The sequence below is a fragment of the Heterodontus francisci genome, chromosome 13, assembly GCF_036365525.1.
Source record: "Heterodontus francisci isolate sHetFra1 chromosome 13, sHetFra1.hap1, whole genome shotgun sequence".
NCBI classification, from domain to species: domain Eukaryota; kingdom Metazoa; phylum Chordata; class Chondrichthyes; order Heterodontiformes; family Heterodontidae; genus Heterodontus; species Heterodontus francisci.
This window is the reverse complement of record NC_090383.1, coordinates 35,750,050-35,775,971: the sequence shown is the minus strand read 5'-3', so window position 1 is coordinate 35,775,971 and position 25,922 is coordinate 35,750,050. Positions and strand designations below refer to the sequence as shown.

The following is a 25,922-nucleotide window of genomic DNA, read 5'->3' as shown; positions in this document are numbered from 1 at the left end:
AATTTGTAGAATGTTTTTGAGACAGTTTCTTGGAGCAATATGTCGTAGAACTGACTAGGGATAAAGCTATCTTAAATCTCGTATTGTGTAATGAAGCAGGGTTATAAGCAAAGTCATAGCAAAAGATCCACTGGGAAATAGTGATCATAATACCATTGAATTTCATGTTAAGTTTGAAAGTGACATATTTCAATCACAAACAAGAATCTTAAACTTAAACAAAGCCAATTACAAAGGTATGAGAGGAGAACTGGCTATGGTTAATTGGGTAAATAGACTGGAAGGTATGGTGGTAAATGAACAGTGGGATAGATTTAATGAAACAATTCAAAGGGTTCAACAAAAGTACATTCCATTCAAAAATAAAAACTCGTCAAGAAAGACCCATCCATGGCTCACTCAGGAAGTTGAGAGTATTAGACTAAAAAAGAGGCTTACAATGTTGCAAAAAATAGTAAAGTCTGAGGATTGGGAGTGTTTTAGAAACCAGCAAAGGGCCAATAAAAAGTTTATAAAAAGGGAAGAAAGAGAATGAGAGTAAACTAGCCAGCTATATAAAAAGATTCTAAGAGCTTTTATAAGTACTTAAAAAGAGAGTAGCTAAAGTAGAAATTGGCCCTCAGAGGCAGAGACAGGAGAAATCATCATGGGGAATGAGGAAATGGGAGAGGCCATTGAACAAATATTTTGTGTCTCTCTTCACAGTAGAAGACACAAGTTGCATACCAGAAATAGGCAGTAATCTAGGAAACAGTGAGGAACTTAAGGATATTGGTATCAGCCAAGAAAAAGTATTGGAGAAACTTGAGGGACTAAAATCTCACAAGCCCCCGGGACCAGATGACCAACATCCTAGGATTCTAAAAGAGATAGCTGCAAAGATAGTGGATGCCCTGACTATGATTTTCCAGAATTCCTTAGATTCAGGAATGGTCCCTTCAGATTGGAAGTTGGCAAATGTTACGCCGCTTTTCAAGAAAGGAGGTAGAGCGAAAACAGGGAACTACAGGCCAGGTAGCCTAACATCAGTCGTTGGGAAGATGCTGGAAACAATTATTAAAGTCTTAGCATTGCACTTGGAAAAGCATGGTATGATTAGAACAAGTTGGCATGGTTTTACTAAAGGGAGATTCTGTTTGGCAAATTTACTAGAATTTTTTGAGGATGTAACTAGTAGGGTAGGTAAAAGGGAACCAGTAGTTGTAGTATACCTGGATGTTCAAAAGTTATTCGATAAAGTGCCACATAAAAGATTAATAGGCAAGATAAGGGCTCATGGTGTTAGGAGTAATATATTAGCGTGGATAGAGGATTGGTTAACAGGCAGGAAGCAGAAACTGGGCATAAGTGAGGCATTTTCAAGTTGGCAGGCAATGAATAGTGGGGTGCCGCAAGGATTAGTGCTGGGGCTTCAGCTATTTACACTCTTTATTAAATGACTTGGATGAAGAGACAGAGAGTAATGTATTGAAGTTTGCTGATGATACAAAGCTAGGTGGAAAGGTAACTGGCGGGGAGGATGTACAGAGGCTGCAAAGAGATCTAGACAGGTTAAGTGAGTGGAAAACAAGATGGCAAATGGAGTATAATGTAGGAAAGTGTGAAGTTGTTCACCTTGGGCATAAAAATAGAAAAGCAGAATTTTTTTAAATGGTGTGAAACTGGTATGATGTTCAGAAAGACTTGGAGGTACTTGTACAGGGAAGGCACAAAGTTAACATGCAGGTGCAGCAGGCTATTAGGAAGGCAAATGGCATGTTGGCCTTTATTGCAAAGGGATTGGAGTACAGGAATAAAGAAGTCTTAATAAAATTGTACAGGGCTTTGGGGAGACTGCACCTGGAATACCGTGTGCAGTTTTGGTCTTCACATTTGAAAAAAGGATATACTTGCACTGGAGGCAGTGCAGTGAAGATTTACTAAATTGGCCCCAGGGATGAAGGGGTTGTCCTATGAAGAGAGGCTGAATAAATTGGAGAAAACTGTCTGGAGTTTAGAAGAATGAGGGGCAATCTAATTGAGACATACAAGATTCAGAAAGGAATTGATAGGGTAGAAGCTGATATGGTTCCCACTGGTCAGGGAATCTAGAACACAGGGACACAGTCTCAGGATAAGGGGCCAATCATGCAGGACTAAGATGAGGAGAAATTACTTCACTCAAAGGGTTGTGAATCTTTGGAATTCTCTACTCCAGTTGGTTATGGATGCTCCATCATTGAATACATTTAAGGCTGGGACAGACAGATTTTTGGTCTTTTAGGGAATCAAGGGATATGGGGAGTGGGCAGGAAAGTGGAATTGAAGCCCAAGATCAGCCATGATCATATTGTATGGCGGAGCAGGTTCGATGGGCCGTATGGTCTACTTCTGCTCCTATTTCTTGTGTAGTACTGAAGGTGTCGGGGGGTGCTGTCTTAGGGCAGACATTTCATGCATATCAGGTAAACATAAAAGAACCCATGGTGATATTTCAAAGGAGCAGGGGAGCTTTCCTGAATGTCCTGACCAACATTTATTCTTCAAAGGCCTGTTTCTTCATGTCAAGTCTGACTATGCTTTTTAAAAACTGCACTCCCCATCTTACATTTGTATTCCAAAACAGAGTAAAGTTAATTTTAAAAAAAAAATCCACCATATATATCCTAGTTCTTTTTACTGTTTCTTTTCCTCCCTTCCTAATCCTGCTTTTCCATTCTAACCCTGCTCGTTACTTCTCTCTAATTTTCCTCTACCTTCTCCCTTCCATTTTGCCTCTTCACACTGAAAGCATAGTCCAACCTATATCCAAATCCAATTACTTGACGTGTATGCATTTGCCCTTGACACCATGAGCAACAGCATGGGAAATTGACTGGTTAGTGTCCACACTAGAAAGGATTCTAAATATTTCAACATAATAAAGCCATCAGCAGCCTGGCAATGCATTTGCTTCCCACAGACAGCGAACCTTGGAATCTTGCTGCTGCCAATACTGCTGCTTGGTTACTTCTCCTCCACTGTGTATATGGTACAGATCCTCAGCAAGGTATGAGTTTAGCTTGTTTCTTCATGTCAAGTCTGACTATGCTTTTTAAAAACTGCACTCCCTATCTTACATTTGTATTCCAAAACAGAGCAAAGTTTAATTTATTTTTTAAATCCACTGATCTGGCAACAAAAAAACTACTTCAACAAAATGCAAACTTCCATGACTGCACTTACAATAACAGGTTCCAATACTGTTGTGCGAAAGGTTCCTATTCGTATACTTCGGCACTTGAGAATAATACTTTCACAACTGCTTTCCGCTTGCGAACTAAGAACATCTGTGTGTGTCTGAGTAACCTCAAATTTTCTTTTTTTGCCTCCTGTTTCGTGATAAGAATTTCCAAACTGTAAAGAGAGCAGAGATAGCACATTTAAATGCATGAAAATAAAACAGAATGCTTGTGGTCAGAAAACTTTGGACTTGATCCGAATGTGGTTTAGTCAGCAAAAGAAGTTTGGAACAAATGAGGTACTTTGAAGCAAACATAAAGCCATGTGGCCTCCTGCAGAGTTTGATGCCTAAAGAAGCTGATGTGCATTCTCATGTCTTGTCCCTCAGGTTTGTTCAGCCACCTGAACATGGCATAGGAACCGAACTTCATGCTACCACCACTACAGAGAAGGTAAAATGCTTCCGACAACTGCTGCGTGGCATTAACTAGAGCCACAACTTGGTAATATCCATGTTAGTGGGTTCAAGTGAATTTAAGCATAATCTTAGAATTCATCCTTTAAGGGACTAATTACTGAATTCAATCATAAACCTTATTTATAACATTTTATATTTTCCTCCTTTCTTGAATGCAGTGAGCTCTGCAAAACATGCAGAAACAAAATAGGAGATTAGACACATCTGGGTTAGGATATTCTTCGTTCTTTAGGACTACAACTGTGAGACAGAAATAAATGTGGCACCACAAGTGTAACTATTATTTCAGATGTTGCAAGTACACCATCAAGATCACCCCTAATTTTTGGAAATGGACTTTAGTATTTATTTAGAAATGTAAATAGTCTTAAGTCTAGGAAAATAGCAACAGCGCCCCCGAGCCTGTTCCACAATTCAATTAGATCATGATTGATCTGAACCTCAACTCCATATCCCTGGATACTCTTACCCACAAAAATCTATCGATCTAAGTCTTAAAAGCTCCAATTGTCCCATAATCTGCAGCCTTCTGGAGGACAATTCCAGATTTCTACTATTATTCATCTGAAAATATACTTTGTGAATTTCCTCCTCAATCACCTAACTCTAATTTCAAGATTATATCCCCTCATTCTTGATTCCACCATCAGAGGAAATAGTTTCTATGTAATGACCCTATCGATTTCTTTTAACATTTTAAACACCTCAATCAGATCATCCCTTGGTCTTCTATAATCAAGCCAAGTTTATCCAAGCTGCCCTGATAATTTAACAGTCGAAGCTCCAGTATCATTCTGGTGAATCTGCATTGCAGCCCCTTCCAAGGCCAATATTATTCTTCTCGACAGAAGCAAGCCTCTTGACCTTGTCAAGGAGCCAGAAGAACTGTGCAACCTTTCTTTCACAACACTGGTGTGAGCAACCTAACATTCAGGACATGGTATGTATTTTTTCCAGTTCTGGATTTTCAGGACCGATTCCTGCAAGCTGAGCGTTGCGCCTACAAGTGGCATCTCTGCTCTCACATGCCCTCACAGAACTGCCCAGAGGCTAGCAATTACCCCATTTGCTGCAATTAATGCAGTCTTCAACAATGTCACTGAGTCAGAGTTATACAGCACAGAAACAGGCCCTTTGGCCCACGGTGTCCGTGCCGGCCATCAAGCACCTATCTAGTCTAATCCCATTTTCTAGCACTTGGCCCGTAGCCTTGTATGCTATGGCATTTCAAGTGCTCATCTAAATATTTCTTAAATGTTGTGAGAGTTCCTGCCTCTACCACTCCTCCAGGCAGTGTGTTCCAGATTCCAACCACCCTCTGGGTGAAATTTCTTTTCCTTAAATCCCTACTAAACCTTAAATCTATGCCCCCTGGTTATTGACACCTCCGCTAAGGGAAAAATGTTTCTTCCTATCTACCCTATCTATGCCCCTCAAAATTTTGTATACCTCAATCAGATCCCCGCTCAGCCTTCTCTGCTCTAAGGAAAACAACCCTAGCATATCCAGTCTCTCTTCATTGCTAAAATGCTCCAGTCCAGGCAACATCCTGGTGAATCTCCTCTGCATCCTCTCCAGTGCAATCACATCCTTCCTATAGTGTGGTGCCCAGGACTGTACACAGTACTCCAGCTGTGACCAAACTAATGTGTTATACATCTCCATCATAACCTCCCTGCTCCTATATACTATGCCTCGGCTAATAAAAGCAAGTATCCCATATGCCTTCCGAACCACCTTATCTACCTGTGCTGCTGCCTTCAGTGATCTATGGACAAGTATACCAAGGTCCCTCTGACTCTCTGTACTTCTTAGGGCCCTACCATCCATTGTATATTCCCTTGCCTTGTTAGTCCTCCCAAAAAGCATCACCTCACAATTCTCAGGATTAAATTCCATCTACTACTGCTCTGCCCATCTTACCAGCCCATCTATATCATCCTGTAATCTAAGGCTTTCCTCCTCACTACTTACGAAACCACCAATTTTCGTATCATCTGCGAATTTACTGATCATGCCTCCTATATTCATGCCTAAATCATTAATGCACACTACAAACAGCAAGGATCCCAGCACCGATCCCTGTGCTGCGCCACTGGTCACAGGCTTCCAATCACAAAAACAAGCTTTGACCATCACCCTCTGTCTCCTGCCACTAAGAAAACTTTGGATCCAATTTGCCAAATTGCCCTGGATCCCATGGGCTCTTACCTTCTTGACCAATCTCCCATGCGGGATCTTATCAAAAGCCTTACTGAAGTCCATGTGGACAACATCAACTGCTTTACCTTCATCTACACACCTAGTCACCTCGAAAAATTCAAATCAAATGTTAGACACAATCTCCCCCTAACAAAGCCATGCTGACTATCCCTGACTCTCCAAGTGGAGATTAATCCTGTCCCTCAGAATTTTTTCCAATCGTTTCCCTAACAACCGATGTTAGACTCACTGGCCTGTAATTGCCTGGTTTATCCCTACTACCCTTCTTGAATAATGGTACCACATTTGCTGTCCTCCAGTCCTCTGGCACCTCTCCTGTGGCCAGAGAGGATTTGAAAATTTGTGTCAGAGCCCCTGCTATCTCCTCCCTTGTCTCACAAAGCAGCCTGGGATACATCTCATCTGGGCCTGAGGATTTATCCACTTTTAAGCCTGCTAAAACTGCTAATACCTCCTCCCATTTAATGCAAATTGGTTCAAGTATATCACAATCCCCCTCGGCCTTCTCCACAGTGAACACAGATGAAAAGTAATCATTCAAAACCTCACCTATGTCCTGCGGCTCCAACACAGATTGCCACTTTGATCCCTAATGGGCCCTACTCTTTCCCTGGTTATCCTCTTTCCCTTAATATACTTATAAAATGCCTTAGGACTTTCCTTTATCTTGCCCGCCAGTGTTTTTTCATACCCCCTCTTCACTCTCCGAATTACTGTTGTAAGTACCCCCTACACTTTCTATACTCTTCTAGGGCCTCCACTGTTTTCAGCCCTCTGAACCTGCCATAAGCCACCTTTTTATTCCCTTATCCAATCCTCTATATACGTTGACATCCAGGGTTCCTTGGATTTGTTGGTCCTACCCTTCATCTTTACAGGAAGATGTTGGCCCTGAATTCTCAATATTTCCTTTTTGAATGACTCCCACTGATCTGATATCGACTTTCCTACAAGTAGCTGCCCCCAGTCCACTTTAGCCAGTTCCTGTTTTATCATATTGAAATCAGCCTTCTCCCAATTCAGTACCATTATTTCCAGTCCATCTTTGTCCTTTTCTATAACTACCTTAAATCTTACAGAGGTATGGTCACTATCCCCAAAATGCTCCCCCACTGACACTTCTACCACTTGTCCGGCTTCATTCCCTAGGATTAGGTCCAGTACTGCCCCTTCTCTTGTAGGACTTTCTAATGTGCTGGCTCAAAAAGCTCTCCTGTATGCACTTTAAGAATTCCTCCCCCTTTAAGCCTTTTGCACTAAGACTATCCCAGTTAATATTGGGGAAGTTGAAATCCCCTACCCTACTATTACTCTGTTACTTTTACACCTTTCTGAGATTTGCCTACATCTCTGCTCCTCTATCTCTCCTTGACTGTTTGGATGCCTGTAGTACACTTCTAGCAAAGCAATTGCCCCCTTTTTGTTTTTAAGTTCTCCCCATATAGCCGCATTTGAGGAACCTTCTAAGATATCATCCCTCCTTACTGCAGTAATTGATTCCTTGATCAATCGTGCAATACCACCTCCTCTTTTACACCCCACCCTGCCCCACCCCCAGCATGCTTGAAGATTCTATACCCTGGAATATTGAGCTGCCAGTCCTGCTCTTCCCTCAACCAAGTCTCTGTGATAATATCATATTCTCATGTGTTAATCAATGCCCTCAATTCATCTGCCTTGCATTAAAATAGATGCAATCCGGCCTTGCATTATTCGCTTGTGCCTTAACAGGTCTATATTTGCTCTGCCTTCCAGACTGACTTAATTATATCTGGCTGTGTAATACCCCCTACTCTCCCTCCCATCCCCCTGCCAAATTAATTTAAACCACCCCCACCCAGCTGCCCCCAACAGCACTAGCAAACCTCCCTGCAAGGATGTTGGTCCCGTTCCGGTGCAACCCATCTGACTTGTAAGGTCCCACCTTCGCCAGAAACAGACCCCAGTGATCCAGGAAGCTAAAGCCCTCCCTCCTGCACTATCTCTTCAGCCATGCATTCATCTGCTGTATCCTCCTATCCCCATAATCACTAGCACGTGGCACTGGGTGTAATCCAGAGATTACAACCTTTGAGGTCCTGCTTTTGAAATGAGAGATATCACATAATCCAAAGGTTCACAATCTAATGCAATTACTAACTTTATTTACAATTAAACAGTGATAGGAAGAATAACATTTGGAAAACCTGTTGTAAAAGTATTTCTCTCAAGCAGGGAGAGATAGCAGTTCTCTCCTTTAGTAAGAAATCTATTTCAACCTGGTGTCAAACTCAACAGTTCAATTATCTCCTCGAGATAACCTATCTGGAACCAGAAAATTTAGAGGTTTTCTATGCAGGTCAGGAATTACTCGGTCCATTTGAGAGATTGAAAGAACCATCCCTCCTTCCAGAAAAAGCTAAAAAGTTAGTGTGCTGTTACTTTATTCATTGGACTGGCAACATACTGAAGTATACATGAAGGTTGAAGAATTGAAAAAGTAGCAGCAACTTCGAAAGCTGCAATCTATTTGAAAGTTAGGTTTATACATTTGACCTCAACAAGTGGAAGAGAACTTATTAAAGCAAATTTGTGGCCATTTAAAATACATATAAAACTGGAACTTATTGTGAATTATGTTAGTAGATCACTCAACATACAATTCACCCAGCAAAGCAAGACAAGTCCTCAACATAAATTTAATTTGTAAAATTTTTCAATTAAAAAAAGAATCAATTCAATTATAAATGATCGGAAAGTGTAAAGGAGCAGGAAAAGAAAAAGAATGGACCAACGGTTACTTCTTTCTTGAAAATACAGTTTTAAGCAAATACACCAACAGCAAGTTTTAAAGGAGGTGATTTTATGTGGGCTCTCAAGAGGAAAATAAACCATGGCAACAAGCAGTGACAGTGCAACTCTGAAGCTGGGTTCTAATCTAAAGGAGGGGTGAGGAAATCTCTGGAGGATACAGCTTCAACTCGCTTCCAATTGATGCTACGTGAAATATAACTCTAGTGCGTAGAACTCAAGCACAGCATCAAGCCTTCTAGACATTTCACAAATTGAAGCCAAAATTCTTTTTTTTCAGAAAAATATTTGAAAAACTGTTCAGGTTTACACAAAAATGGTGCTGGGGTAAAAAAAACAAACACAAATTATCAAACATTTCTTTTTTCCAAGCAGTTTACGAGATGTGTTTCAAATAAAATAATTATATCATGGATTATACGAACATGGGATCTGTAGTAGGCGATCTCGCCCCTTGAGCTTATACCACCATTAACAAAAATTTATCAAATTTAGATTTAAAATTAACATCTGAACTATCAATTGCCATTTGCAGAACAGTGTTCCAAACGTCTACAAACTTAGTGTGTACAAGTGTTCCTTAATTTCTCTCCTGAAAAGTCTGGCTCTAATTTTTAGACTATGCTCCATTATCCTACACTCCCCAACCAGCAGAAATAATTTCTCTGTCTACACTATATCAGTTCCCCTAAATATCTTGAAAACTTCAATTAAATTACATCTTAGCCTCCTAAAATCCATGGAATACAACTCTAGTTTGTTGAATCTCTGCTTGCAATTTAGTCCTTGGAGTCCAGGGATCATCCTGGTAAATCTATGCTGCAAGCCCTCCAAGGCCAATACATCTTTCCAAAGTATGGTGCCGAGAACTACTCTGTACTCCAAGGTGTGTTCTAACCAGGGCTTTGTATAGCTGTATCATTCTACTGCCTTGTATTCTAGTCTTCTAAATATAAAATCCAGCATTCAATTAGCCTTTCTGATTACTTTCAGTTGCTGTTCATAATACTTTAACGATCTATGTACCTGGAACTCCATGTCTCTTTGGACTTCCCCTATTTCTTACTTTCCAACATTTAGAAAGGACGCTGTTCTATCCTTTTTAGGCCTTACATTTGCCTACATTGAAATCCATTTGTCACAGTTGTCCCAAACATTTCATCAATCAATATCTTTTAAAAATTTTGCTTTCATTTACACTGCTTACAATTCTGCCTACCATATTGCTATCCGCAAATTTGGATATATGGCTTTGTATCCCCTCAACTTTCTTTTCTTTTTTCTTTTGGGCCTCCTTATCTCGAGAGACAATGGATACGCGCCTGGAGGTGGTCAGTGGTTGGTGAAGCAGCGCCTGGAGTGGCTATAAAGGCCAATTCTGGAGTGACAGGCTCTTCCACAGGTGCTGCAGAGAAATTTGTTTGTTGGGGCTGTTGCACAGTTGGCTCTCCCCTTGCGCCTCTGTCTTTTTTCCTGCCAACTACTAAGTCTCTTCGACTCGCCACAATTTAGCCCTGTCTTTATGGCTGCCCGCCAGCTCTGGCGAATGCTGGCAACTGACTCCCACGACTTGTGATCAATGTCACACGATTTCATGTCGCGTTTGCAGACGTCTTTATAACGGAGACATGGACGGCCGGTGGGTCTGATACCAGTGGCGAGCTCGCTGTACAATGTGTCTTTGGGGATCCTGCCATCTTCCATGCGGCTCACATGGCCAAGCCATCTCAAGCGCCGCTGACTCAGTAGTGTGTATAAGCTGGGGGTGTTGGCCGCTTCAAGGACTTCTGTGTTGGAGATATAGTCCTGCCACCTGATGCCAAGTATTCTCCGAAGGCAGCGAAGATGGAATGAATTGAGACGTCGCTCTTGGCTGGCATACGTTGTCCAGGCCTCGCTGCCGTAGAGCAAGGTACTGAGGACCCTCAACTAACTCATTAATAAACACGGCAAATAATGGAGGCCCCAACACAGATCTGTGCAGGACAACACTAATCACATCCTGCCAATGAGAGTACCTGCTCATTATCCCTACTCTGTCTTCTGCCGCTCAGCCACTTTCCTAACCAGGTCAATAATTTGCCTTTGATTTCATGACCTTCAACTTCAGCTAACACTCTCCTGCAAGAATTTATCATATGCCTTCTGGAAGCCCATACAATCAACATCTAAAGACATTTCCCTGTCCACTGCTTTAGTCACCTCTTCAAAAAATTCAAACACGTTCATCATGCATGGCCTGCCCTTCAAAATCCATGCTGATTCTTGGTGATTTATTAGATAATAAACCTTGGTACTACAAGTAAACCCTGCTACTACTCATACTGTTACTAATAAAGCCTACCAAGAGTAATAAATCTTACTATTGGTAATAACCTTACCAATAGTAATAAACCTTCCTGAAAAATAAAAGACAAGACTCATCAGCTACTCACTTGTTACCTGTTATTACTACTTAATATTTTTAATGTTTTAAACTCCCAGTCATTTACATCCAGTTCCTGAGCAGCAAAACTCACCAGCTAATCAACTCATGACTTTCCTATGATGTCACGGTTTGATATTCTTTCAAACTCAGGGCGCACTTGGACTCCAGTCTGCTGCTGTCCCAGAAGGTTCATTGGCATAGGCCACGATTCTCGGGCTTTATTTAGCTGCTCCCCACTCTGTGTTTCGCCTGCAGGTCCACTCTTGTCTGCTGTTTTGGCTTGTTACCCCCATCATGAGTGCAGGCACCTTACCACTCAAATGCGCCACCCCTCCCCACCCCCCAACAAATCATTCATTTTCTATTTGCAATACAGTGATCGACTCAGATATAAATGTCAATCACAAGGGAAGCACGTGGTTAAAATACTGACAGGTATACATTTCTCCTATGAGGTACTTCACAGTGAACAGATTTCAGACAAAACTTCACTGAACAAAAATGGAGCTTTGATAATGGTGTCAGCCATGCCTCAGTGAGAGCATTCTTGCCCAAGTCGGAAGGTTTAAGTCCCACCGCAAAGTAAAGGCCTGCTCGGGTCTGCAAATAAAAACCTGACCTGAGCCCAACAGAACCACATCTGACCCAAGCCCGACCCAGCCCGAGTCCTTCCATTTTTTCCCATGCCTGACCCGACCATCAGTTAACTTGCCTTCCGTTTTTCACTTTGTTGCTGATCTGCGCAAGCTTAAAATAACTAACAAAATCACCTTTCCAGTCCAAAAATTAAATTAACATTGGAGCCACTTACCTGTGATACAGCGTGTCCGACTCGGCCCGACCCGAGCCTGAATGCCAGACCCGGAAGTGCAACCCGACCCGGACACACGTCATCGGGCCTGTCAGGTTCGGGTCGGGTTGCAGGCTTTTACCCCAGAGACACGAGCATAAAATCTAAGCTGATACTCTAGTCCAGTATTGTTGAAGGTGCCATCTTTCAGATGAGACATTAAATCAAAGCCCTGTCTGACCTCTCAGGGACATAAAAGATCCCAAAGCATGATTTTGAAGGAGGACAAGGGAATTCTTCATGGTGTCCTGGCCAATATTTATTGCAAAACCAACATCGCTGAAAACAGATTATCTGGTTATTGTCACATTGCTGTTGTGGGATCTTGCTGCTTTCAAATTGGCCGTTGTGTCTCCATTACAGCAGTGGGAACACTTAAAAGAAAGTACTTAATTAGCTGTAAAGCACTTTGAACATAAGAAATAGGTGCAGGAGTAGGCCATTCGGCTTCCCGAGCCTGCTCCGCCATGTAATAGCATCATGGCTGATCTGATTGTGCCCTTAACTCCACTTTTCTGCCTATCCCCCCATACCCCTCGACTCCCTTGTAGATCAAAAATCTGTCTCACTCAGCTTCGAATATATTCAATGACCAGACCTCCACCTCTCTCTGGGGAAGAGAATATCAAAGATCAACGACCCTCAGAGAAGAAATTCCTCCTCATCCCTGTCTTAAATGGGAGACCGCTTATTTTGAAACTGTGCCCCCTAGTTCTAGATTCCCCCAGGAGGGGAAACATCCTCTCAGCATCTACCCTGTCCATCCTCCAGAGTCTTATATGTTTCAATAAAATCACCCCTCATTCTTTTAAACTCCAATGAGTATAGGCCCAACCTGCTCAACCTCTCCTCTTAAGATAACCCCTTCATCCCAGGAATCGGCCTAGTGAAGCTTCTCTGAACGGCCTCCAATGTAAGTATATCCCTCCTTAAATAAGGGGGCCAAAACTGTAAGCAGTGCTTCAGGCGCAGTTTCAACAATGCCCTGTACAGTTGTAGCAAGACTTCCCTACTTTTATACTCTATCCTCCTTGCAATAAATGCCAACATTCCATTTGCCTTCCTAATTATTTGCTGTACCCGCATGCTTTGTGATTTGTGATCAAGGACACCCAGATCCCTCTGTACTGCAGCATTCTGCAGTCTCTCTTTATGTAAATAATACTCTGCTTTTCTATTCTTCATGGCAAAGTGGACTACCTAACATTTTCCCATATTATACTCCATCTGCCAAATTCTTCACAACTCACTTAACCTATCTATATCTCTTTGCAGACACTTTGTGTCCTCCTCAGAACTTGCTTTCCTACTTATTTTTGTATTGTCTGCAAATGTGACTACAATACATCAGTCCTTCATCCAAGTCATTAATATAGATCGTAAATAGTTGAGGCCCCAGCACTGATCCACATGGCACTCCACTTGTTACAGTTTACCAACCTGAAAATGATCCATTTATCCCAACTCTGCTTCCTTAAGTTAGCCAATTCTCTATCCATGTTAATATATTACCCCCAACACCATGAGCTCCTATCTTGTGTAGTAACCTTTTACGTGGCATCTTGTCAAATGCCTTTTGGAAATCGAAATACACAACATCTACTGGTTCCCCTTTAATCACCCTGCTTGTTACATCCTCAAAGAACTAATAAATTTGTCAAACATGATTTCCCTTTCATAAAACCATGTTGACGCTGCCTGATTGCATTATGATTTTTTTTTAATGTCCTGCTACTACTTCCTTAACAATGGATTCTAGCATTTTCCCCAATAACAGATGTTAGGCCAACTGGCCTATAGTTTCCTGCTTTCAGTCACTCCAGCCCTCCCCACCCATTTTCTTGAGCAGAGGTGTTACATGTGCAGTTTTCCAATTCGCTGGGACCTTTCCAGACTCCAGGGAATTTTGGAAGATTACAACCAATGCATGCATTCTCTCTGCAGCCACTTCTTTTAAGACCCTAGGATGCAGACTATCAGGGGACCTGTTGGTCTTTATTCCCATTAGTTTTCCTAGTACTTTTCCTCTAGTGATAGTGATTATTTTAAGTTCCTCCCTCCCTTTTCTCTCTTGGTTTTCTGCTATTCTTGGGATGCTTTTTGTGGCTTCTACTGTGAAGACAGATACAAAATAATTAATCACAGTCTCTGCCATTTCCTTGTTTCTGATTATTAATTCCCCAGTCTCATCCTTTAAGGGACCAGCAGTTACTTTAGCTACACTCTTCCTTTTTATATATTTGAAGAAGCTTTTTTGTCTGTTTTTATATTTCTTGTTAGTTTACACTCAAACTCTAATTTCTCCTTTTTTGAAAGTTATCCTCTGCTGGTTTCTAAAACTTTCCCAATTTTCTGGCCTACCACTAATCTTTGCAGCATTGCATGCCTTTTCTTTCAATTTGATACCATCCTTAACGTCCTTAGTTAGCCACTAATGATGCATCCTTCTCATAGAGTCTTTCTTTCTCAATGGAATATATCTTTGTTGAGACTAAAGTATCTCCTTAAATGTCTGTCACTGTTTCTTTACTGACTTACCTTTTAACTTATTTTCCCAGTTCACTTTAGCCAACTCTGTCTTCATACCCTTGTTGTGCCTTTATTTAAGTTTAAGACACTTTGGGATGTCCTGAGACCATGAAAGGTGCTATTTAAATTCAAGTCTTCATTTTTTCTGGATTTCACACATAAAACACAACAGGATATCTAGAGCTCTGCGCTGCATTACCTTGTCCTTCATCTTTGCCTTTCTTGGCAACATGGCTATAGATTCTACTTCTGCGAGAGTATTTTCAGAAAGCTGCTCAGCTGGATTTCCATCAGGAGTCTCCTCGGGGACAGGCTCTAAGGGTCTAGTGGAGGGCACAGGAGAAAGGCTTGCAGCATCAGTAGTTCTACCAGCAGAATGAACACTGTCCATTCTGCTACTTCCAGTACTGGCATTGTCATCGTCTTCCTCTTCATCATCACTGGACAGCACAACTGGGCAAAAATGGCAAAATTAGTGTGCAGAGACGTGCAATTATCTACGTAGTAACATTCCCCTTATACTTTATACCCATTTTAAGTCTGACAATTTTGCTCATATATCACCGAACGTTGCACAAAAATACAAGGGGCCAGGGTGGAAAGAGAATAAAAATTGCTAATGGTTGCTTTCCAAACATGGGAGATTATATGCTATTGGGACATTATATTGAAATTAAAATCCTCAAGAAATCTACTTTGTTGAGAAAACCTGTTTGGAACAGTAACCATTCACTATTGGAACAAGTTGCGAGATCACTAGAGTGAAAATGGATTGACAGCATCAAGTTTTTTTTTTACAAACACCTCATACGCTTAAACTACTTCCTCATTTCTGGAACATTTCACTGAAAAAGGGAGAGACTTTCTGAATTATGTTATAGGAGTGATGTCAGGAAAATGTTCTTCACACATAATGATCAACATGTGGAATGAACTTCAAGGTTTAATCATGGAAGCAAAAAAGGGCTTATTTATTAAAAAAAATCTTTAAAATGCCATTTTAACCAATGACCAATCCATCTCATGTATATTTAATGGTACAATTGCTTATAAAAAGGTTCTCACATTGGCCTGCCCTTCTGTCTAGATCTGGGAATCTGCAGCTGTCATCCACAAAATTGATATGAAAGAGACTGAGTAGAAGGAAGAGTGGGTTGAGGGTATAATGGGAGTTCTAGTTTTCATCTTGCTCCGATTTTCCAAATTTCACTACAATAATCCATCATACGACAGAAGTTACAGCTAGGTTCATAATTTTCACTGTTGCTAGATCCAAATCCTGGAACTCCCTCTCCAACATCACTGTGGGTATACCCGCACCAGATGGATTGCAGCGGTTCAACCACCTTCTCAAGGGCAATTTGGGATTGGCAATAAATGCTGGCCTAGCCAGCGACGCCCACATCCCATGAACGAATAACTAAAAAAAAACTCTACAGGAGGAAGGGAATGATCCAGAAATTGTGGTACAATTCACTATTAATGAGATAGAACAGGTATTAAAGATCCGATGGTTAGATTTTGAGGAGCTAGACAGGAAGTTAAAAAGTAGGATCTTGAAGATAGAAATCTCTGGATTATTCCCAGAGCCATGCAGTAGCAAGTGTAGTGACAAGAATATAGGGGGATCAATGTATGGTTTGAGGCATGGTGCAGGAGGGAGAATTTCAAATTCTTGGGGCACTGGGACCAGTTCTGGGGGAGGAGGGACCTACTCAAAAGGGACAGGTTGCACCTCAACAGGACCAATGGCCCCTGGGGTGGTCCACTAGTCTGGTTTAAATTGAATTGGCAGGAGGATGGGCACCAGCATATAGACAAAGAAAAGAGGAATAAGGTGCATGAAATGATAGTGATCGATGGTACTAAAGAAGCAAGTAGTACCATATTAGATAGCAGCAGACCACCAAGGACTATGAGGAATACAAAGACAGGTTTAGAATGCATGTATATAAATGCACAAAGTGTGGCAAAGAAGTTTTAGTGAGCTACAAGCAGAAATAGCTGTGTGGGAATATGTCGTTGTAGCAGTAACAAAAATATGGCTTAAAAATGGTGAGGACTGGGCGCGTAACTTTCAAGGATACAAAGTGATCAGAGACGATAGGAAAGGTAAAAAGGAGGTGGGAGTCAAAACTGGTTAGGGACGATATTGTAATGCTGGAAAGAGAGGAGGTCCTTGAGGGGAAAAGACAGAATCCATTTGGTTAGAGCTGAGAAGCAGAAAAAGGTAAGATCATGCTACTGGGGGTATTTATTTATTTATTTAGAGATACAGCACTGAAACAGGCCCTTCGGCCCACCGAGTCTGTGCCGACCATCAACCACCCATTTATACTAATCCTACATTAATCCCATATTCCTACCACCTACCTACACTAGGGGCAATTTACAATGGCCAATTTACCTATCAATCTGCAAGTCTTTGCCTGTAGGAGGAAACCGGAGCACCCGGCAGAAACCCACACGGTCACAGGGAGAACTTGCAAACTCCGCACAGGCAGTACCCAGAATCGAACCTGGGTCACTGGAGCCGTGAGGCTGTGATGCTAACCACTGCGCCGTATTCTACAGGCTCCTGTTACGACCAGGTGAGAAACAGGTCTAGGGGTTCTCTTTCAGCCTTCATCTGGTCTTACTGTATCAGGATTTTGTTTTTAAACACACTGTTTTGAGCTCCCCCTTGGTGAATCCTTGGTTCACCGCTTTCCAACTATAAAGCAAAGAAATGAGCACGAACAGGCTTTCTTAGGTTTAAAGAAGAAACGTAAAATTTATTAAAACTTAAACTAAAGCTCTAATTGGGTTTAACGCCTACAGATACTAGCCCCATGCTAGCATGCATATGCGATATGCATATGCAAATAGAGACAGAAAAGAGAAGAAAAAGAGTGGAGAGGTTTGAGTCAATCTCTGAAGAAGGGTTTTTGTTACTGTGCTTCGAGCTTGCGGTAGTCCTTGCTTGTAAGTAGATCTTGCTTTTCGTTGGGGCCCAGTATTCTCTTAAACCTTGTTCACTGTCGGAGACTTTTCTCTCTTGGGGTTCATATGTCTTCAATGGATTCCGAAACTGGTGAGAGAGATGAGAGCAGACAGGAGAGGCTCTTTTCAATTCAGGAGCAAACAGCTTTCTCCAGTTAAAAACTCTGTGGCAAGTTCAAATTCAAAAAACTCAGGTTGCCCAGCAGGTGAGTCATGTGACTGGGGGTGTGACCACATCCATTTATGCATTCGGCCATCTTAGCCGTCAACCTGGAATATGAACTCCTCCACCCTCAATGTCTGGTAATCAAAAGTCCATTGTGGATTAATTTGGAGCAGGTTCCTTTGATCCAACACAGTCTGCTAGTATGCAAAAAAAAAAATGTCTTTCCAGCCAGGGGCTTGGCAACTCCTTGTAATAGATCTTCTTTTCTTCCCAGCAACAATTTTAAAATTTAATGTCCATGTGGCAAAATTAATATGCCTCATTCTTGGCATATGGGGGCCTACATGACAGCTCCAAATAGTGAGAGAAGCTAGAGGAGCAAATCTGCAGGGAAATTGCAGAGATGTGTACAAACTATAGACTGATGATATTGGGGGACTTGAATGTTGGAGTGAGGGGAAAGGAGGGGGAGGAATTTCTGACATGTGTTCAGGAGAACTTCTTTGAGCAGTATGTTCTCGATCCAATTAAGAAAGAGGCATTGTTGGATCTTATGCCTGGGAATAAGGCGGGCCAAGTTGACCAAGTGTCTGTGGGGAACACTTGGCTAACAGTGATCATCGTATCATAAGGTTTAGATTAGCAATAGAGAAGAACAAGGAACAATCTAAAGTAGAACTTCTAAATTGGAAGAGGGCGAACTTCAACGGGATGAAAAATCTAGCCAGGGTAAAATGGAACCAAAGACAGACAGGAAAACCTTTAACAGAACAATGGGTAATCTTTAAAGGAGGCGAAGTTTTATGTTCAGACTAGGTACGTTCCAACAAAAGAGAACGGTAGGGGAATCAAAGCCAGGGGTTCTTGGATAACGACGGAAATAGATAACATGATGAAACAAAAATAGAGGATGTATGATGCATGTCAGTTGAATTCTTCAAACGAGAACCAGGCCAAATACTATACATTGAGAGGGGAAGCGAAGATGAAAATAAAATTGCCAAAGAGAGAATGTGAGAATCTTCTTCTTCTTTGGCCTGCTTGTCTCGAGAGACAATGGGTAAGCGCCTAGAGGTGGTCAGTGGTTTGTGCAGCAGCGCCTGGAGTGGCTATAAAGGCCAATTCTAGAGTGACAGACTCTTCCACAGGTGCTGCAGATAAAATTGGTTGTCGGGGCTGTTACACAGTTGGTTCTCTCCTTGCGCTTCTGTCTTTTTTCCTGCCAACTGCTAAGTCAAGAATAGAATGTTAATATAAAAGGGAAACCAAAAATCTTCTACCGCATGGTAAGCGGGTAGTATGAAATGGGGCAGGTCTTTTTGGGAACAAAGAGGGTGGCATATACTTAAAGGCACAGGGCAAGGCTAGAATGCTTAATGAGTACTTTGTCTTGGTGTTTCCTAAGGAAGAGGATGCTGACAAAATATCAGTACAACAGGAGATGGTATAGGTAATGGATAGAGTGAAAATTGATAGGCAGGAAAGGCTAGAGTGGAGAGGTTGCCTGGTCTGGATGGCTTGCATCCTAGCTTGCCAAGGGAAGTGAGGGTGGAAATAGCAGAAGGCCTTGCCATAATCTTCCAATCTTTCCTAGATATGGGGGAGGTGCTAGAGGACACTCTTATTTAACGAACAGTACCTACAAGCTGGTCAGTTTAACATCAGTGCTGGGTAAGGTTTTCGAAACAATAATCAGGGGGAAAAAATATCTATGGGAAAGGTTTGAGTTAATAAAGGAGAGCCAGCACGGATTTGTAAAATGCAGATCGTGCTTGATTAACTGAAGTTTTTTTTGATGAAGTTAACGGAGACGGCTGATGAAGGGAACGCAATGGATGTTGCCTATATGAATTTTAAGAAAGTATTTAACAAAGTAGCACCTAAAAGGCTGGTTACCAAAATTAACACTCATGGAATAGGAGGGTCAGTGTCAGCTTGGCTAAAAAGTTTGGTTAATGACAGAAAACAGCCAATCATGGTAAATGGTTGTTTTTCAGACTGGAATACAATGGCTTCCCCAAGGTTCAGTGTTAGGATCACTACTTTTGATAAATATAAATGATTTGAATATTGGAATACAGAGTAAAATTTTAAGATTTTCCAATGATACCAAACTTGGAGGTGTGGTAGATAGTGAAGATAACAATGGACTGCAACAGGACATGGATAGGCTAGCAGAATGGGCAGACAAGTGGCAGACAGAATTTAATAGAGAAGTGTGAGGTGATGCATTTTGGCAGAAGGGATAGGGTGAAGCAATCCAGACTTATTGGCACAATTCTAAAGTGTGTGCAGACTTGGGGATGCATATGCATTGATCTTTGAAGGTGGCTGGAGATAGAGAGAGTGATTAGCAAAGCATATGGGACCTTGGGCTTCATAAATACAGACAGTGAGTACAAAAGCAGGGAAGATATGCTGAACCTTTATAAAGCTCTGGTTAGGCCACAACTAGAACAGTGCGCCAGTTCTGGTCATCAAACTTTAAGGAGGATGTGAGGGTACTTGAAAAGATGCAGAGGAGATTTACCAGAATGATTCCAGGGACGAGGGATTTTAGTTATAAGGTTAGGTTCAAGAAGCTGGGGTTCTTCTCCTTGAAGCAAAAGAGATTAAGGGGAGACTTGATAGAGGTGTACAAGATTATGACAGGTTTAGCGAAGGTAGACAAGTAAAGCTGTTCCCATTAGTTGATGGTACAAGAACTAGGGGACTCAGATTTAAGGTTTTGGGCAAGAGATGCAGGGGGAATGTGAGGAAGAGCATTTTTAATCAGCAAGTGGTAATGACCTGGAACCCACTGCCTATGAGGGTGGCGGGAGCAGAGGCAATGAATGATTTCAAAAGGAAATTGGATGGGCACTTGAGGGAAATAAACTTGCAGGGCTACGGGGATGCAGCAGGGGAACGGGACTGACTGGACTACTCTACAGAGAGCCGGCAAGGACTCGGGGCTGAATAGTCTCCTTCTGTACCTTAACGACACTATGACTCTATTTTTACCTCACGTCAGTAAATTGGCTGAACAGTCTGTCACTTTGTGCTTAAAAATGAAAATCAAATTTTTAATCAAACAATCTGAATAGCAGCAAGTTAAATGCTGAAAAAAAATTATAAATTTCGTTATTGGATGTGAAATGCTTTGGGACATCAGAAAGGCACTATATAAATGCAAGTTCCCTTTTTTTTTAAAACTGACTGTGAAACATTCCTATCAGTAGTTAAGCAAAGTTACCAAACAACCAACTATTGTCAACAAATCAAAATTTGCTCAATTTTCTTGCAAAATTACTACTTCATGAACTAGCAAGCATCACAAATTTCATCAGGTTGCTCACAATTATATTCCAATTTTCTGTCAGCCATGTTTCTGTTTGAGCCACTGACCACATGCAGCTAAAATTTAATTCATAACACGACAAACAAAGAAAAATATCAAATAAATCAAGAAACAAAGACAGTAATGTCCTAATTTTATTTTGGAAATCCCAGTAACAACTTCCTGCTGCACAGGCTTGCCTTTTTCTCTGAACCTGGGGCTTGATTCCTAGTGTTAGCAGCCTTCACCTAGATACACCAACTCAGCGGGTGGCCTGTCTTGCAATCTTTAGGAAGGAGTACATTTGTAAAATCATACTCTTCAGGAAGTCTCACCTTCGGCTGCTATAACTACTGAAGTTGAGAACCCACTCTCCAGAGCTGCCAGGCCAGCTCCAGCCCCTCCCTCATACAGCCATTCTATTCTTTGATGGAGCTAGGTGCTTCCCATACATTACTCCAACAACTTAGAAGTCAGTGGAAGTGAAAACTGGAATTGTTTAATGGGTGATCAATCCAATTTACACGATCACCAGAAGTTGAAATGCCCCTCCAATTAGTTACTTTCTAATTTGAATACGTAAAAAGAATAGCAGCCATTCTGCACAAGCAACAGCCTACAAACAAGGAGATGAAAGGCCAGTTAATGGATTTTTTTTTGGTTCGCTTGCTTAAGCGTGGCCACAACACTGAGTTGTACCATAAGATCTTTAAATGCACCTGAAAAATCAGGCAATTTATCAACTACAACAATTCCGCATTTTGCTCGGTACTGCTTTGGCGCATCAATTTAGACTACCATTTTCTTCTGTGAGGAACACCACAGATCAACTGTAATACATTGTGCATTAACTTGTATAAAAAACTGTCAGAATCATACAGAACAAACGGAGGCCATCATGCCTGGGCCGGCTCATTGAATGAGCAATCCAATTAGTCCCACTCCCCTGCTCTTTGCCCATAGCCCTGCAAATTTTTCCTTTTCAACAATATACTCAAACCAGTTTTGAAAAAGGCACTCTTGAATGGGCTTCCACCACCCTTTCAGGTGGTGCACTCCAGATCATCATAACCCACTGCATTAAATAATTTCTCATCACCCTGCCCAATTCTTGGCAAACTATCTTAAATAAGTGCCCTCTATCACTTATTCGCTGATTATCATGTACAATAGAGATCGACTAGATTGGGGAAAAATGGGTTTTTGTTTTTGTCAAAGCGTGTTTCAAATTTGTCGTTATTCTGTAATAAATTTCAAAGTAGTAATGCGCAATCAAATCATCTAACTTCTCCAAGAAATCAATTCTTCAGAACCGTTTCTTTAAAATAGTTATGAATGGACAAGTGTTGTAATGACTTGATGATTCTTAGGTGAATCAAAACATCACAAGGTTTTGATGAAGGAAATTAGGAAGAACCGCTTCCATTGGTGGTAAGTTGTTATCTGTGGTGCATAAATTTAAGTTGAGTACTGAAAGAATAAAGTGGTTATCAAAAAAAAATCAGAGTTGTTAAGATATGGAACAACCTGCCAGAAACAGCGCTTGAAGCATACTGAATAATACCTTTTAAAAGGCAAGTATGAATTGTATGAATGTTTTTTATATGAAAAGGGTCTCGGAATAAGCAGAGAGCCAGTGCGGGCACAATGTGTGGAATGTCCACCTTCTGTACTGTAAAATTGTATGATTCTACACTGATAACTGAAACATGAAAACAGTAATTTTATAAGAAAGATTTGCATTTGGATACAGCTTTTCCTACCCTCAGGATGCTACAGGACACATGGCAGCCAACTTGCATACAGCAAGGTCCCACATACAGTAACATAACAATGTCCAGATAATCTGCTTTTATGTATAAAGTGATGTTGGTTTAGTTATAAATATTGGCCAGGGCACCAGGGAGAACTGCACTGCTCTTTTCTGAAATAATGCAATGGATCTTTTACATCCACCTGAGAATGCCAAAGGGGCTTTAGGTCAATGTCACATCTAGAAGACAGCATTTTCAACAGTGCAGAAGAGCTCCTTCAGTACTGCACTGGAGTGTCAGCCTACATTTTGTGCTCAACTCTATAGAGTGGGACTTGAACCCACAACCTTCTGACCCAGAGGTGAGAGTGCTACCACTGGGGCACAGCTGACAATTATTTTCAATATTTAGGTCTCCTTTTAAAAATGGTAACAAAAGCCACTCAGGATTCCTTCCAGGAGCACCATGTGAAGGCAGTACTGTCATGCAGTCTCATCTACCCCATAGGTTGAGCCAGGCTTCCAAGCATCTGCTGTGGAGTCTGATGTGACTGCTTCATAATCAGGAATGTGACTAACCTGGCTTGATACAGCTTCAAGATAGACAAGTTCAGCACATTATCTCTCAGAAATTTAAAATGCTTTTTATAATTTAGAAGTAGCAGCACAATTTTTGATGGGAGGGGATGAGAAGGAATAAAGCCAACCATCTCCTTGGCCATAATGTGAACTTACTATTCCCAGATCAACAACTTAAATTTATACAGTGCCTTTAACATCAGAAAACAGCCCAAGGAGCTTCACAGGAGCATTATTTAAAAAAAGTGATAGAGTCACATAAGGAGATATTGCATCAGATAACCAAAAGCTTGGTCAAAGTAGTAGGTTTAATGAATGTTTTAAAGGACTAAAGAAATGTAGAGAGGCAGAGACATGCTAGAAGGGAATTCCAGAGCCAAGGGCCCACGCAGCTGAAGGCACGGCCACCAACAGTGGAGCAATTAAAATCAGGGATTGTCAAGAAGCTAGAATTAGATGAGCGCAGCTATCTCAGAGGATTGTGGGGCTGGAGGAAAAGAAGCAAGGCCATTTAGGGATTTGAAAATAAGGATGAGAATTTTAAAATCAAGATGTTGCTTGACCGGGAGCCAATGTAGGTCAGCAAGCACAAGGGCAAGAGGTGAACGCGTCTTGGTGGGTGTTGGATGACCTCATGTTTACAGAGGGTAGAATGTGACAGACCAGCCAGGAGTACGTGTATGTGCATATATGTAGTCCTGGAAAAATGCAGCTATGAGGAAAGATTGGACAGGCTGGGGTTGTTCTTCTTGGAACAGAGAAGGCCAAGGGGAGATCTGATTGAAATGTACAAAATTTAGAGGGGCCTGGATACTGTGGAGGTGAAGGGCCTATTCAGCTTAGCAGAGAGGTCAGTGACTAGGGGGGGGCATAGATTTAAAGTGGTTGGTAGAAAAATTAGAGGGGAGATGAAGAAAGATTTTTCACCCAGAGGGTGGTGGGGGTGTGGAACTCACTGCCTGAAAGGGTAGTTGAGGCAGAAACTCTGAACTCATTCAAAATGAGTCTGGATATGCACCTCAAGTGCCATATGCTGGAAGGTGGGATTAGAATGGGTGAATTGTTTTTCGACTGGCATAGACACAATGGGCGAAGTGACCTCTTTCTGTGCCTTAAACTTTCTATGATTCTATTCTATGAGTGCGTTAGACTTGTCAAGCATAGATGTAACAAAAGCATGAATGAGGGTTTCAGAAAATGAGCTGAGAGAGGTTGAAGTTGAGCAATTTTACAGAGGTGGAAATAGGCGGTCTAAGTGACAGTGCAAAGACGTGGTCGGAAGCTCACCGCGAGGTCAGATATGACACCAAGGTTGCGAACGGACTGGTTTAATCTCATACTGTTGCCAGGGAGAGGAATGGAGTCGGTGGCTTCATTCATTCCAATATTTAACTGCTCATCCAGTACTGGATGTCAGATAAGCAGTCTGATAAATTTAGCAACAGTGGAGAAGTCATGAGAGGTGATGGCGAGATAGAACTTGGTGTCATCAGCCTAAGTGAAAACTAACGCTGTGCTTTCTGATGATGTCTCCGAGGGGTAGCACGTAGATGAGAAATAGTGGTGGGGGTGGGAAGGGAGAGGGGTGCCAAGGATAGATCCTTGGGGGACATCAGAGGTAACGGTATGGAAGTGGGAAGAGAAGCCATTGCAAGTGATACAATGGCTATGATTAGATAAATAAGAATGAAACCAAGTGAGAGCAATCCCACCCAGCTAGACAACAGTGGAGAGACGTTGGAGGAGACGGTGGTGTAGTGGTATTGTCACTGGATGAGTAACCCAGAGACCCAGGTTATTTCTCTGGGGAGATGGGTTCGAATCCCACCACAGCAGAAGGTAGAATTTGAATTCAATTAATAAATCTAGAATTAAAAAAAAAAAAGCTAGTCTAATGATGGCCATTAAACCATTATCGATTGTTGCAAATACCTGTCTGGTTCACGAATGTCCTTTAGGGAACGAAATCTGCTGGCCTACATGTGACTCCAGACCCACCGCAATGTGGTTGACTCTTACATGCCCTCTGAAATGACCTAGCAAGCCACTCAGTTGTATCTAACCGCTACGAAGTCAATAAAACAGAATTAAACCGGACGGACCACCCGGCATTGACCTAGACACTGAAAACGAAAATGGCAAACCAGCCCTGTCGACCCTGCAAAGTTCGCCTCATGAACATCTGGGGGCTTGTGCCAAAGTTGGGAGTGTTGTCCCACAGACTAGTCAAGCAACAGCCTGACATAGTCATACTCAAGGAATCATACCTTACAATGTCCCAGACACTGCCATCACTATCCCCGGGTATGTCCTGTCCCACCAGCAGGACAGACCAAACAGAGGTGGCGGCACAGTGATGTATAGTCCAAAGGGAGTTGCCCTGGGAGTCCTCAACATCAACTCCGGACCCCATGAAGTCTCATGGCATCAGGTGAAACATGAGAAAGGAAACCTCCTGCTGATTATCACCTACCGTTCTCCCTCAGCTGATGAATCAGTATGCCTCCACTCCACATTGAACACCACTTGGAGGAAGCACTGAGGGTGACAAGGACGCAGAATGTACTTTGGGTGGGAGACTTCAACGTCCAATACCAAGAGTGGCTCGGTAGCACCACTACTGA

General features: G+C 41.8%; 1 protein-coding gene across 10 annotated transcripts in view; it reads right to left on the bottom strand.

Moving 5' to 3' along the window:
* Positions 1-25,922, bottom strand: part of senp6a (SUMO specific peptidase 6a) — a 230,720-nt gene that overhangs the window by 58,567 nt on the left and 146,231 nt on the right. For all 10 annotated transcript variants that reach the window (XM_068044665.1, XM_068044661.1, XM_068044662.1 and 7 more), the window contains 2 exons: positions 14,699-14,952; positions 3,205-3,375 (listed from right to left, as the gene is read on the bottom strand). In XM_068044665.1, the coding sequence (XP_067900766.1) occupies positions 3,205-3,375; positions 14,699-14,952 (425 nt within the window). The remainder of the gene's footprint in view (positions 1-3,204; positions 3,376-14,698; positions 14,953-25,922) is intronic.